The sequence below is a fragment of the Embiotoca jacksoni genome, unplaced genomic scaffold (genome assembly GCF_022577435.1).
Source record: "Embiotoca jacksoni isolate LCO1_2020_lvr unplaced genomic scaffold, fEmbJac1.0.p SCAF_20, whole genome shotgun sequence".
Classification (NCBI taxonomy): domain Eukaryota; kingdom Metazoa; phylum Chordata; class Actinopteri; family Embiotocidae; genus Embiotoca; species Embiotoca jacksoni.
This window is the reverse complement of record NW_027185341.1, coordinates 9260889-9276679: the sequence shown is the minus strand read 5'-3', so window position 1 is coordinate 9276679 and position 15791 is coordinate 9260889. Positions and strand designations below refer to the sequence as shown.

The following is a 15791-nucleotide window of genomic DNA, read 5'->3' as shown; positions in this document are numbered from 1 at the left end:
AATATGAAGGTGGTAATCATAATATAAGGGTGGTAACTGGTGTTATTCTTTGTGGTACTCCTAATGATTTTATTTTAACTTGTCTTTGCATATAAATATACTCCAACCTGATTCTTTGCATTTTTCCTTTCCAAATATTGTAAAGGTGTTCTAAACACTGATTAAACCAGAACTGCACAATACCACCATGTATTATAAAATCACATTTCTCACACATGTATTTGATTTTAACGTTTAATATCATCTATTTACTTTAAAACAAACACCACAGTCAGACACCTTAGCAGATGAGTGTCCCCATTTACTATCATGTATTGACTCTTATTGTGGTAATATTATGAAATACTGATGATAAAATATTTATAGGGTCACTTAAACGACTGTTCAAAAAAATAAAACATACACCAATTTCTGGACCAAATGGTCACAAGTCTCTATTCATCTGTAGAGCAAAATATCTACACTTCTCTTTCCAATCATATTATCATTCACAGGTATGCAGTTTTGTAAAGTAGAGTAAGATGTTAAACAAAATCTCTTGAACAAACCCTTTGTTCAAAAAAGGACTTTCAGCCATTTCTTAGGAACTAAGGATGTTTCTACAGCCTACATAACTTCCAAGACTTTTATTTTGAAATAATTATAATGATGGTAAGAAGGAACTTCAAATTTAATTGGACATCTGAATCAATTATTGGCTAATGTGTAAGAGGAGTGAGTTTGAATCTCCTTTTGTCATTTCATCATCAGGGGTTATTTTTTTCCAGAGTTGGCAAAATTCCCCCAGAACTCCAGAAGAGGTTAAAAAAAAAAGAAAACAAAGTGCCCATTAAATTTTACTTGAAAGGTTCCTGTTAACAAACTGTTAACTCAATGTGATTGGTATTACTCCGTCTCTGGTCCTTCAGAGATCCAAGCCTTCCTTTTCACGGGTACCCCATCACTTCCTTCGCACCTTCTTACCCCGTCTTCACTTCTGGGTCGGGCGTTTTTAAATGCCAAATTTTCTCCTCCAATTCTATATAAAGCAACTCTTTGAAGCTGGAAGGCTCTCTGAGCAGCATCGGCTGAATGAGAGCTCCCAGCATGCCATGCTCTTCTTCTGGGGAACCTGTCAAAGCCAGAAGAAGCTTCAAACCAGCCAGAGATTCCAGGTACAGGCTCGGAGTCCACAGAAGAAGGTGTTTCGGTAGATGCTTGAGGCGGTAAAGATTCAGAGTAGGAGCTCTGTTTATGGAGAGAGATGCATATTGATGCAGCTGAAGAATGAAATGTGGAGGGAGTAAAAGGAAATGAAGATGGAAGGGAAACTTGTGTCCTGGGGTAAAGAAAACATGTCCTCGTGTGTCCAACTTCTCCAGTTACCCTTCCTTCATCTGTTTCCTTTGCCTGTCCAAACTCTTCCAATATTCCTTCGCTTTTCTCCTTTTTATTCATCCATGTCTGCCTTCTTCTGGCCTGAACCTCCTCTAGTTTGATTTCCAGGTTGTGAATATCCTCAGTTAACTGGTTGACCCGATCAAATTGAGACAGCAGAGCACCGACGCAGGGCTCCAGGGTGTCCAGGTAGGGTTGGACCTCGAACCCAGACTCGGACACTGACGAGTCCTCAGACCTTACGGAGAGAGATGAGGACGGGGGACAGGGGAATGAGAACGAGGAGGACAGAGACGGAGAACGGGAGGACGGGAGTGTGGAAGATAGGGTGGACAGATGAGATTCCTGCGAGGACCTGGAAGGAGGGACGTCCATGCCTTCAAACTTCACCCTGTGTCTGAACTAGAGGGGAAATCAGCATCATGAATTAACTATGAAGAGTCTTATTTTCTCAGTCCTTCTATTGAAGTGCTACATAACTTATTCACTCTTTACCTGTTTAGCTTTGGTAAGTCCCATCCACAGCTTGAGTCTCTTGATGAAGAACTCCACCATTTCATAGTCCTGAGGTTCAATAGTTGGATGAAACAACTCAGCCTCCTCTGCCCTTTAGGACACAGCAACAGTTAGCAAACAATCTCAATTGACGCAGTAACGAACCTGCAAAATTCCTTTATGGCACTCTGCTTGTAGGAAAAGTGTGAGCCATCATCACACATTCATCGTGCCATAAAGCAAAACCCTCCATCGCAGAGCTTGACACACTTACCCTGAACAGGTCACAGGAGAATGAAACTAATTGCACGTAACATTGAGCAAGAGGGGCAGTCAAACATCCTTCACTTGTTTTACCATTATACAGGTCATGTTGTGTACCTGTATGTACAGATCAGAACAGCTCCACAGAGTTTAGCCAAAAGCCAAACACCTCCGCCCATCACTAGAAGCCCATACAGAGGTCCCAGGACTGGGTGGACCCTGCTGAGTCTTTGCAGCACCATCCGGCCACGAAGGATGGACAGCACGGAGACACCGCTCTGATGGAGCGACAGGAAATCTTCCACTGACCGCGAGAAGAGCTGCAACCAAGACAGAACGATGTTAAGTACCTTTTGTCTTCATGAAGATTGATTTTAGCTCAACTTTGCCTCTCGTACCGTGTTTCCGAGGTGAGTGCAGAGCAGCAGCAGCAGCAGCACGAAGATGGCCAGAGCCAACAGCTCCCTGCGGGCTCTCTGCAGCACTCTGCCTATCAGCACCCACCTCCGCACAAACCTTAAGGTTCCCAGCAGCTGGAACACACAGCAATAGAACACATTCACAAAGGTGGCACGATGGTGCGTTCATAAGCAACCAGGAAGTGGGAAAGTTTCGACCTCTGAGTGGGAGAAATCACCTGAATACCTGTCGAACTGGGAATTTCCCACTAGGAAAGTCTGAGGTTTTCGAGAGCTCCTGGAAGAAGTTCTGATGTCACTCGGCATGGCAACGTTTGTGATGAAACCATAGGCTGTATATAAAAGTGGACGTAACTTCCGGCTCTGAAAAATGAGGCCGATGCAGAAGTGGCTAAAAGAGTGGAGCTATAGGTCTTCTCCAAAAAGCCTCCGGCTCCATAAACTCCCATTTAACTCGTCTCATAAAATTCTCATTCTCAATAACATTTCTAATCGAGTCGCTCCTTCTTATTAGTTTCACGGCGGACCATCTCAAAATAATCTTGTCATTAATGAGAAAATGAGCTTCAAAAAGCTTTTTGGGGGCGTGTCTGTTTGATTGACAGGCCTGTGGTGCAATCTGAACTCGAGGCTGCATAACGGCCGTACAAAAAACAATGGGTGACGTCGCTGCTGGTTGTTGTGCCGTTAAACAATAACAATTACTTTATTGACAGACAACGACAAGTGGAAACAGCTCACCAGCACGCTCGTTACCTTGTTGCTGTTAGTTTGCTGCCTGTTTTAAACGTTATCTGCTAAAAACGGCATGCAGAAATCTAGTGCACAAACAATAGTGACTCCATTTCATCCATGTGACAGTCTTCACGGGGGAGGACGAGGTTTTTTTTTGTCACTTTTCTGTATTCAGACAGCAGATATAGAGCAGATTTCCTGGGGTCTGCCGTGTTGTTGCTTTGTTTTGGTCACGTAAACGCTCTCAACTAGGAAGTCGGAGGTCACCAAACCCAATCATTCCCATTCACCAGCTGCCTGAAAGCACCACATCTTTGGACCAATGTTGTTGTATAATAATGAGCCAGAGCTCTGGTTTACCTTTAGAACAAGCAGAGTGAGCAGGACAGCCGCACAATGAGAGGACCTCTGTGCCAGAAGGGCGGCGCTGTGGAAGTCGACGAAGCTGTGTGGTTGGGACCACAGCTAAACAGTGCAAACAGGTTATTCAAGGTTAATCAGAGCCAGACGTTTTATTACCGTCACACCAGTGAGGCATTTTTGCAGTTATATGCTGTGTTCGTACTTCCCTCAGTACACAAACAAAGAGTGCTCTTCCATGTTAGAACTTTTTACTTGTGTAGTGCAGGAATTTTGACAGACTAGTGTTGTTATTAAATCTCACACTGCTGTTCTGACAGGAAATAACCTCATCATGTGAACACATCACCCGCCAAAATATCTGCAGCTTAAATTATTTGACCCAGAAATTAACATGTTTTCGTGGGGAACCAAGCTCAATAAACTCACTGATTAATCTGTCCAGCAGTGAAAAATAAACTTTTGTGAGGTGTTCAGGAACAGCTGCAGCCTCCTCAGATGCGTTAATTTGAAAATTCTTTACATCGATGGTCCCGCTCCCTTCTTCTACGGAGCCAAGATGGCGACCGTTTAGGGTGGAAAGTGTCCAGCGTTTCACAGTTCCTTTTTTTTTGGACCGTTTTGAGTGCATCATCCTGGTACTTGCAGTTGACTGCATGTTTCTATACTTGACAGTGTGAACGCACTTCTGTACTCAAAACAGTGAGAGTTAGTACATAAGTACGCCTTTTGGAACGCAGCATTAGTGTCAGTGGACGCAACACTTTTTTTTCCTATTTCACTCTTTACCTTGGAAACACACGAGGAGGCTCGAGACAGGAAGCAGAGCTGCAGGACAGACGTCGCCAGTGACAAGAAGGCCAGCAGGAGCTGAAACCAACGATGCCACTGATGCAGATACTGAGCACGCTCAGTGGCTACAGACCACAGCTCCCCAAACAAGATGAGCAGAGCGCAGACGAGAAGAAGAACCTAAAGAGAGTGAGATAATTGAGTGCTTATTTCTGCTGTTTCCAAAAGGACTGTATTGTCCGTCTGAAAGGGTTACAGGGTTTGTTACCGTGAGTGCCACCTGAAGGTCCGGTCCCGAGGAGGATGAAGGGACGAGGAGGGGATGGATGGAGAGGAAAGGCGTGACCCCTTGTGTCTGAGCCCACACTAGTTGTACAGACACACATAAAAATAAACCAGACTCTCTGTGGTAGTGTGTGAAGTCTATGGAAAGAGTTTTAAACCTGAAATAAAAATGGGATGAAAAAAAGAAGAAGCACCAAACCAAAATTAATATTCGTAAAGCAGTTAAAGCAGACATTTATAAAAACAAGATGATTCTGTGTCTCAGAGAAAATATGTAAAATAGTTTCAAGTAATCTATGTGAAAAAATATTCTACTCCATTTGTTTTGAGAAGAAAACAAAATTGTATTGTTTTGGTTTTTTGGCAGGTTTTGAATGCAGTGACACGCCTCGCTATTTCCAAAAGAGTAATTCGGCGTGTAACGAATGGAGGTGTTACTCATGCCGCTGTGACAAATCCACTTACTGCTTCTTGCTCTTGTCTGCCAGCTGCAGTTCAGCCAGGAGCTGCTGTGTCGTGACGCTGTCGCCTCCCAGCAGAAGGTCAGCCGCCCGGGCATCGAGCGTGCGCGTTCCCTGCAGCCGCGGCAGCCCGACAAGGTGCAACATGGGGTCGTGGTGCAGGTGTGGCACCAAAGAGTGGCTGATCCACTGCTCTGCATCTGACCAGCTGGATGGAGAAAGAGTGGACGTGAGTTTGTGGCTGTATATGTCAGGGAAATGTCCAAAATGTTTGCGCTGAGTGGCATCTTCAATCAGTGTCATAAACACGTATTGTGCTTTTCTTTGAAGCAATAATAATAATAGTAATACACTTTATTTGTATAGCACCTTTCATACAGGAAATGCAGCTCAAAGGGCTTCGCAGCAAGAGAATTAGATGCAGTGTTTTACATAAAATCAGATATAAAGGAACATTTAAAAATATAGAAAAGAAATGAGATAAAACAGATGAAATGCATAAAATTTAATACAAGTAGACTTGATTTGGTCGTTCTCTAGGATTCAATTTATGATATGAAGTCGTGGAAACAGCAGTTGTAGCAGTTGTACGTCTTGTGCACTTTTCTAGAACTTTACTTCACACAGTCTATAATATTAATACACTAGAGATGAAATCTCCTTTTCTCCTGTGGTCTTAGTAAATTATTGAAGGTAGACTCGTCAGTGTCCCTCCAGGTTTCTGCTAAACCTCGGTTAAAAACTCACACAGGTCCAACCTGTTCGTACATACTAAAGTTCCCTTTTCACTTACATATCAGTCTTTTTAAGTTTTATCAAAATAAATATAAAATGAGCAATATGCATTTCAAAGGCGCAGTAGTTGAAGAGCATGCAGGTGTGAGAGAGCTTCAAGAGTTGCTAGTTAAAGGCTGATGTAAAGAGATATGTTTTGAATTTTCTTTTGAAAGTATTAACTGAGCAGTTTCCCTGATATCGAACAGTTAGTTTGTTCCACAGCTTTGGAGCATAGCTGACAAAAGCTAAATCCACAATTTTCTTTCGGCCGTTGCTGAGAACCTCCAATAAACCAGCAGCAGATGATCTCAGTGTTCTTGAAGGCTCATAATTAACCAGAGAGTTAGTGATGTAACTCGGTCCGAGCCCATTAAGAGCTTTATATGTGAGGAGGACCTTAAAGTCAATCCTGTGTCTTACAGGCAGCCGGTGCAGAGCAGCCAGAACTGGACTGATGTTCTCTTCTCTTGGTTCTGGTTGATACTCCAGCTGCAGAGTTTTGGATGAGCTGAAGTCTCTCTGTTGTTTTCTTTGGTAGGCCAGTAAAAAGTGCATCACAGTAGTCCAGTCGGCTAGAAATGAAGGCATGAATCAACTTTTCAGCATCTGTGATTTATAAACAGCTGCACCTTGGCGATGTTTCTCAGGTGGAAAACATAAGTTTTGGTCACCTTGTTAATGTGGGCCTTGAAACTTAGATCTGAGTCTAAGATTACACCCAGACTAGTTACCTCTGATCGTACCCACGGAGTTAGATGCCCCAGATCTTTTTCTACGATTTCTCTTTTTGTTTTGGACTGACTAGGAGGATTTCTGTTTTATCCTCATTTAATTTGATGAAATTATATCCCACATTCACCCGCTGCTTTAAATACTCCACCACATGTATTTGAATCCACAGCTGTAGTCCCGAGTGAATAGTTGCTCCAGTTTGTTTAAGTTTACTTAAAACTACAATCGTCATCTGTTTTACAAAATCACTTGCGCTTCTGGCGAACAAGAGACACACCAGTGGAGTTTTGGTTGGTTGACAGTAACAAAACCACATTAAAAATGGAAACTGTATCCTTACTAGAGCTGATCGCTGCCATCCTAGAAAATGCGTCTTATTCCACCACATAGTGGATTCAGGTGATTTTACAATAATGAAAACATAATTATGAATATTTGATTTTGTTTCTGCCAATAGATCCCCTTAAAGCACCCACAATGAACCAACAAAAACACAGTGCACGCTTATGTTGGACCAAAAAAGTCATGTGCACACCCAAAAAGCCCAACCGTCTACTACTACTGTCTTGGCTGGAGCGTGTCTGTTGCATGTTGTAGTGCGTTAACAGCAGGAAGCTGCTCTTACTCTTTGAGTGAGGTGAGGTTCGGAGAGCCCAACGGTGCCGTGTGAAGATGTCGTCTGACGGCGGAGTACAGCAGCCTGCCCTGCCTCTGCTCTACTCTGTCCTGGTAGTTCACCATCAGCACCAGCAGCAGAAACAACAGCTGACACACACATTGCTGCAGGAAAGATGCAGAGGAAAATAAAAAAAAAATACAAATAAAAGAGACAGGTGCCATTAAATGTTTTTCCCCAGTTTTATTCTCACCCTCACGAGTGACCGCAGAGCTCGGACTTTGCGGGCCTCCTCTTTGGCCTGCAGCAGCCCGAAGCCACATGGCGCTCGAACCTTCCCACTTTGCTCTCCAAACGCCCTCACCACAGCGGTCTCCCGAGCCAGCTGCTCCTCCACCTCTGGATCCACCGGCCTCCACAGCGCTGTGTAGATCAAGGCCTGCGCACACACCTGAGCAGGAGAAGGAGGGGATTCAAATCAAAGGAATTAATCCAGCAAAGATCTAAGAAGCGAGTTAATTGGACCACATGTTTTGAACTCGCCTTGAGAGGTTCCAGCAGCAGAGCAGAGGTGAGAAAGGCAGAGAGAGTCGACACCAGCCACATGAGGACTACTCTTCTGGAGAAGAAAGCACCGTAGAGTCCCACCACTGCCAGGCAGGCTCCCAGCAGCAAAGCCACCAGCGGGTACATCACACACAGCACCCAGGGAGGGAGCAGCCGGCTGGGCCGACCTCGAGCAACACCTGCAGGGCGGGGGGGGGGGGATCCAGCAACAGATACCTCAGACACTGTTCACACCAGATGGGAATAAATAAGACAGGACTATGGTTATTGAAGATAACAGAAATTCAGATCTGATTTTTAAAAGGTAGCCCACATCCACATTAAGTCAGCTGCACTCGACACTATGTTCGCAATGGAGAATGCATGAAACAAGCGAGGAGAGGAGTTGAAAGATTTACTGAAAGAAGAGAAGAAATGTTAGAAACAGAAATGAATACCTCAAACAGTTAGCTGAAAGTAAAGCTAACAAACAAGCGAGTAACAATTAAAAAAGAATTAGCTAAAAGAAATGAATAATTGCTCTGTTAAATTCAGATAGTTCCAAAAAATGTATAATGGATAGGATCCTTTAAATCCTGATAACTGAAATACAACCGTAGTTAACAAAGCAATTGAAATGTTTAGTTAAAAAGAAATAAAGTGATGTAAAATGTTTAGCTAAAAGAGGAAGAAAGGTTTCAAATATATAGCTGAAAGTAATTGATAAACATTTAATACTGTTATGGACAAAAAGTTCAAACTTGCATTTAGCCTAAATCAAAGCTAAAAGTGTTGAATAAAAGAATGAATGTTTGAAACAGACGGAGTAAATCAGGCGTCTCCAACCTTTTTGTCTCCGAGAACTACTTTGACAACATGAAAGTATCCGAGAGTTACTCATGTTTCCGAACATTTATTCACATAGCTGAGCACCACCCAAACCAGCTGAATAAGCTTAAGATAAACAGTTGAAAAGATAGAATCTTTGGTCCAGATCTGTCTACAAGCCACATCATCTTCTCGCCCAGTCACGACCAACTGTGGGATCATTTGAAAAACCACCTTGGGTTGACTGTTGTCCCCGAAGTTCAGGCCAAACCTGACACAAGCTCATAATGCGTTTAAGCCAGATCAATGTTTCATTCTTAATGCAGATGAGAAGACCAACTTGTAACTGATCCGTGCCGGCCTGTAGCTGCTTCAGGTATGAATCCACATCATGGCCCCGAGCCATTTGGGCATTTGGACGACGGAGCAGATTTGTTTGCTATTCTGGAACCAGAGCTCACGGTGATTTAATGTTACTGTGAGAGCAGGTTGTCTCGGGTAGATGTTATGATATGTTCAGTTTTACTCTGCCTGACAAACAAATCCACTTATATATATATATTATTATTATATAATGAATAGCTTTAAATAACATCCAATTTTTTTTAATGAATTCATAAAAATAGAATAAAAACATGTACATTCAATGAAGGGGAACCTGGGTGTACATCTAACGAGGAAAAACGTGGCCTGGTACCTATGCGGGTTGTAGAAGAGGAGCGTGTGGAGTCAGGAGAAGGGCTTGGCAGGAAGGTGCTCGCCACCGAGTCTACAGAAAGTAAAGAGGGACACTTGCAGAGTCCTGCATCGTACAGAGAGGCATACGACTGAAGGTCCGGCTTGCTGATCACCGCTCCACACGTCGACTTCTCTTCACTCCGCTCGGACCAGCTGCTGCAGGAGGTGCTCGGCCTAAAAAAGGACCAAAATCACAGCTTTATAAAATGTCCTCGGGAACACAGAGCAGCGAGAAGGAGCGGGCGAGGCGCTCCTTACGTGGTTGAGAAGGAGGACGTGGTTCTCGGGGAGTCCCGGCCGCTGTCTGAGTTGCTGGTGGTTGCATCTGCTGCTGCTATACACATTAGCAGGTCCTCCTCTGGCACCAAGCACAAAAAAAAAAAAATCAACAATCAGACCACATTTGGAAGATTTTTGACTGACTAACTTCAGCATGGAAGCACACCCGTTAACTGCTGGGTACAGGAGATTTCTCATGAGTAATCAACCCTGATTTCCCTTCAGGGAATTAGAATTTCTCACCGGACAGAGTCAGAAGTGTTGTCAGATTGTAGTTGTGAGCTTTGAGAGACTTCTGGCCCGGTTCAGCAGGAGAGTCGTGAAACCTGGAAATGTCCTCTGAAGGGGAAGACAGAAGAGCAGCGGGAGAGACAGGGGACACAGGTGAGGCCAGGCGGAGCTGCATCAAGGCCTTTCTCCGCCTCAGCTGGCGTGTAGGACCGTGCGTGGGTGAAGCCTTGCAGAGGTCGGGCGCTAAGGTTATCTCGGTGGGGAGTGAACCCGCCGGCAGATTGAGGAGGCTGTCGCACGACGGCCACGCTGCTACGTCTTCCTCTCCGTCCGTCTGAGGCGCCAAGCCAGAGGCAGCCCAGAAGTCGAGGATGCTGGAGCCCAAAGCCTTGCTCTCAGGGAACTAGGAACAATCACAGGAACACTTACTGAGAATATGATTCAAAGACATGAGACAGCAGCAGAACAACAAGTATGAGTGCGAGTGCGAGTGTGTGTGTGTGTGTGTGTGTGTGTGTGTGTGTGTGTGTGTGTGTCTGTGTACTTACAGATGAAGGGCTGTCCCCGGCTCGGCCCGAGGAATCTGGCAGAGACAGGAAGGAAGGGCCAGAGAGCTCCGATTGGCCGAGGTAGACGTCCATCTCCACAGAGTGACAAACAGGAGAGGGAGGGACTGACATGTCCACGGTTACCTAGGTTACAGACACACATAAACACATACGCCTGCAGCCTGAACATGTGTGAGGACACTTAGAGTTAATTATCAAATAAACAAATTGTGATTTTATCGTCTTTTTCTGTTAGTTTTATGCCACGACTACAGTATGAGCCTCATTACAATTTAACAATTGAGAGGAAGAGACTGTTCAAGATTTTGAGAGGCACCAGCCTCATTCTTCAAACTTGAAGCCTTAAAACAACAGATGGCGTACATCTGTAGCCGTAACACAACGTGTCTTATGGCAACACAGAGTTCAGGAGGACATAGTGACATCATGAGAGACCGGATAGATGAGACAAGGAGTTTAAATGGTGAATGAAAAGTCCTTCACAGGTATATTCTTCTTTGTATTGTACTTAACTTATAATTTAATTTTAGTTCTTTAATTAATTGTCCATATCACGTGATAAATATGAGGTGCCCATGAACCCTCTCCTGTGTCGTTTCCATCCGAATATAAGAGTGTTTCACAATCAAAGCTTGACCAACACGACCCTTTAAAGACCTCTAATCAGCAACACACTGAAGACACGACGAAGAACAAAGCACAAGCTGCAAATTTTACACTGTAATCCTTCTTATTAAGTCATTTCAAACTGGTCCGGGACACGTGAACAGTAAAATATATAATAAAGGTGAAACGGGTTGAAGCCGTGTGGAGTTACCTGACTGTGAGCTTTTCTCAACAGAAAGCAGAGGAAACACTGAAGAGGAAACACCAGCGCGGCAACAGTCATCCCCACGGCAACCGTCTCCACGTTAGGCAGCAGGCGGGCTGACACGGGCCCACTTGTGTAAAAGGGACACAAATCTGTTTCATCCTGTAGATCTGTAAAATCGGTCATACGCTGACTAAGAAAATGAATAGCACTTTTTTATTCGCGTCTGTGAGCCGCCTCACCTGAGCCCCTCGGTGCCAACAGCTCCGTACCACAGAGCCCCCAGCGCCAGGTACAGGTGCAGCAGGAGGGCGCTGCAGGTGACCCTCTGACCCCTGGAGAAGGAGCTGTGAGTGGGACGTTCCCATAGCGACAGCCACAGGTGGCGCTCCACCATCCCAAACACCAGCTGGGACGTGAGCACCCGTCTAAACTGAGTCAGCTCCTCCGGACCTGCATATCGAAGGGTTGAAAGATGTCCGAGAAAATGTAACACAGGGATTTTTAATGACATAAAGAAGATGCACATGACAGTCTGTACTGGGAAAGTGACGTTTCTATTTGATACATCATCAAGTCTCCTCACTCTCCAGCATGGCGGCACATAAGCAAACAGCGTTTTCATGTTTGCAATGGTGCTCAAACTACGAGGTGTTCAGAATGGAGAAATATTTGAGACAAACAAGACAGTGTGACAGTAATTAGCCAAATAACAAGCCAAGAAAATGTGGCTGTTCACTTGAGAACAGATGTGCAGCGCAATCAAGGCTCATTGCAGCAGTTATAAGACTCAAATTGACTTGTGCATCTTTCTTGCGAAATACCTGCATTTGTTCTCTTTTGCACAGATTGTTTTCGTTACTGTTCTAGCAAAGCGAATGCACATTTTATTTTTCCGTATTTTTGAATAATCACGCAGACCTGCAGAGAAAATTTGTGAGCTTTATTGTTATTGTTGTCGCAAAGTGATTGCACATTTTATTTTATTTTTCTCTTTCTTTGAAAAATGGACTGATGGAGCAGTTTAGTGAAACACAAGAAGTGTTTCGATGAAGTGAAAGTTGCTTTTTACACATCGGCACAGCATAAATTACTGAGAGCAAGGTGAAAGGAGAGATTATGATCTTGATGTGATTTCAGTAAAAGTAAAACTTTTTTGTGACCGTTTTGTCGGGGTGAGGAGGGCATGACATTTTTCTCTCCTCCAAATGACCCGCGATGACACAAGAACGTTTGAGAACCACCACTCTAAAGAGCCAAAATGGAGAGCTACATGTGTTTATTTCTCATTTGTAATCACTAACTGTTCTTCTGAAATAGCCAATCGAATGATACGATTCTCTTGCAGCGTGGGAACTGAAAGTGATGTGTTTATGCTTACACGAGGCCAGAACTTCCTTCTCCACCGTGCCGTTCCTCTGGTTCTCCACGGAGAGCCAGTCCTCCAGCAGGAAGAAGAACATGTGGTCTGTCTGAGGGTCCCACACCACCACGTGCTGAACGTACCACGACGGCGACAAACCTGGGTTTAACATGCAGGACATGCAGCCATTTTCATATTCAGACGGCGCATAGTATCAAGTGGAAGAAATATTTAGATACTTAAGTAAAAGTACAACCGTGTAAAAATACTCCAATTCAAGTAAAAGTCCTGCAGGAAAAGTGAAGTATTAGCAGTGAAATGGAGTTAAGTTCTGATTTGGTCCCTCTGACTGATATATTATCATATATAACATTATCAGATGATTAATAGTGAAGCATCAGTGTGTCAGCAGCATGTTACTGTTGTAGCTGCTGCGGGTGGAGCTGCTTTATATGCAATTTTATATCCAGGGACAGCAGACGCTGAGAAAGGAAGAAGAAACCGAGTTCTAATTCCAGTTTTTGGACTTTTTCTCTCATCTTTTAATTTTGGATCATTGGAACATTTATTGAAATGAAACCATGGGAGAAGTTTAGAGGGAAAAATCTCATCATTTGTTGGATGTGTTAACAACTCTGACTCCGACTACACACTGCTGTTTGTGAGACCTCAAAAAGACAAACAGGTTGTCAAACACCCGAAGAATTTCTTGTACTTTTAGAACTTGTTATATTATCCACTGTTCTTCATCTGAAAAACTGCCAGATAACTGAAGTGGAGTTGAAAGTATGAAGTAGCATCAAATGGAAATACTCAATTAAACTACAAGTACCTCAGAATTATACTTGTACTTAAGAACAGTATTTGATTAAATGTATTCAGTTACATTCCACCATTGATCAAGTGAGAAGGTGAGTTTAATATGTAGCTCACTGACATGGCTGTGGATGACCCACACACACACACACCCACACCCACCCACACCCACCTCCCACACACACACCCACACCCACACACACACACACACACACACCTCCCACACACACACACACACACACACACACACACACACACCTCCCACACACACACCCACACCCACACCCACACACACACACACACACACACCTCCCACACACACACACCCACACCCACCCACACCCACCTCCCACACACACACCCACACCCACACCCACACACACACACACACACCCACCTCCCACACACACACCCACACCCACACACACACACACACACACACACACACCTCCCACACACACACACACACACACACACACACACACACACAGAAATCTGGTGCAGACATGTTCATTCCAGGTGTTATTTGCCTGGATTGGTTCTGTCTTTTAAAATATTATTCTTACTTAGAAAATTAAGCAAATTATCTGAAATAATTTCACTGTGTCTAAAACAAACGTGTATTTTTTTTTTTAAATGATTTGATTTTATGTGAATTTGATCCTGTAAGTGGAGATAAAATTAAGATAATTCCACTAATATTTTTCTGCCGATACCTGTGTTGTCATGCCAGATGCGTATTTTCCAAACTTCTCCCAGGTTGTCGTCGGTCTCCAGGTGAAACTGGTCCAGGCTGCCGCGCTGAAAGGCTGCGTCCCTCTGCAGATGGCGAGAGCCGCTCTTGTTCACACCGTACAGGCTGATGCCAACATGTGCTGTGGTGCCTGGTGGGTGATGCCGCAGTATTAATCATGTGTAATCACAGGTTTCATAAATTAAAAAATGAATCGTTGTATTTTTGCTTTCAGTTTTCATTCTCTAACATGTCCTCGGCTGACCTGCCCCGGGCCTCCACCCAGTCTTCACCAGCACTCTGTAGTGGTACAGCGCCGCTCGGCCGCACAGCGGGACCTGGCTCAGTCTCAGGCTGTCCAAGTGGTCCAGTTTGTGGGCGATGAGCCCAACCAGCAGGTGAAGCAGAACCAGGACAGCACACACGATTCCCACCACCATGTTCCGCACGGGTCCTCCAGACTGCAGACATACAGTACAGTAATGTCATGCACAGAGGAACACCATGATTGTCAAATATATGTTCTGTAACACTTTATGGTAACGGTACATGAATTATCATGAATTCATGCATTACTTCATGCATTAATACCTCATGAGGCATCAAGAAGTAATATGAGTTCAAACTCTTTCATTCATAAACCCATGCATGAACAAAACATGAATTAAAGCATTCACTAAGGTGATCAATGATTATGACTTATTAAGCATTATCATGATGAATTCTTTGCAAGAAACTTTGGGCCAATTTTTGGGTCGGTCCATTAAACTGCAGGTTACTATGAATAAGACATGAACACAAAAACTCAGACATCAAAATAATGTATAAACATTTGTTCTCATATTAATTGTTCTTGCACATTCTATCTTCTAGTACAGATCAAATGTTCACCACATCACGTTAAGGGCCACAAATATGATCAACTCACGAGTAACTAATGCTTATTAGTGAGTGATGATGTCATGATGTGCTGCAGAGTTTGGTTCAGTGGTCCACATTTTTTTGCAAACAATTGATCATGATCATGCTTAATAAGTAGTAATCATTGAGGCATTAATCCCTTTAGTTAATAGTTCATTAATGTGTTGTTCATGCATTAGATCACGAATGAAAGACTTTGAACTTCCTGATGATTTCATGCGTTATTAATGCATGAAGGAATACATGAATCCTTGATGTTTCATTCACCTTTAAGTGAAGTGTTGCCATGTTTTATGTGTATTGTATCGATGTTACTAAAATACTTGCGATTCTTTGTGTCGTGACATACCGGTGGCAGCAGCACGACGGCCCCGGGATGAACGAACAAACTGGCCCCGAACATGGTGAGGTGCCGGGTGAGGCAGTGCGCCGCGCGGAGTGTGCTGCCCTCCAGTGGCTGAAGACCTTCGCTGCTCCAGCGCCTCTCCTCCACGCTGTAGTACTGGCACAGAGAGCTGAACACACACACCGACACGTGGACCGGACCGCCGTCGAGCAGAGAGGAGGTCAGGTTGACAGAGAGAGGCCTGTCTGTCCCATTCAAACTGCGGCGGAGGGAAATGCATTCACGTGAAAGCCCATC

General features: G+C 44.1%; 1 protein-coding gene across 1 annotated transcript in view; it reads right to left on the bottom strand.

Moving 5' to 3' along the window:
• Positions 1-252: 252 nt before the first annotated feature.
• The window catches only part of pkd1b (polycystic kidney disease 1b), a 32636-nt gene continuing 17097 nt past the window's right edge, over positions 253-15791 (bottom strand). Inside the window, exons 21-40 of the mRNA XM_069156149.1 lie at positions 15498-15663; positions 14493-14688; positions 14211-14378; positions 12697-12837; positions 11558-11768; positions 11322-11445; positions 10484-10627; positions 9948-10338; positions 9684-9783; positions 9385-9599; positions 7857-8059; positions 7567-7764; positions 7323-7477; positions 5193-5396; positions 4711-4885; positions 4415-4622; positions 2535-2669; positions 2254-2440; positions 1873-1984; positions 253-1779 (exon numbers count right to left, since the gene is read on the bottom strand). Of these exons, the coding sequence (XP_069012250.1) occupies positions 886-1779; positions 1873-1984; positions 2254-2440; positions 2535-2669; positions 4415-4622; positions 4711-4885; positions 5193-5396; positions 7323-7477; positions 7567-7764; positions 7857-8059; positions 9385-9599; positions 9684-9783; positions 9948-10338; positions 10484-10627; positions 11322-11445; positions 11558-11768; positions 12697-12837; positions 14211-14378; positions 14493-14688; positions 15498-15663 (4327 nt within the window). The 3' untranslated portion in view covers positions 253-885. The remainder of the gene's footprint in view (positions 1780-1872; positions 1985-2253; positions 2441-2534; positions 2670-4414; positions 4623-4710; positions 4886-5192; positions 5397-7322; positions 7478-7566; positions 7765-7856; positions 8060-9384; positions 9600-9683; positions 9784-9947; positions 10339-10483; positions 10628-11321; positions 11446-11557; positions 11769-12696; positions 12838-14210; positions 14379-14492; positions 14689-15497; positions 15664-15791) is intronic.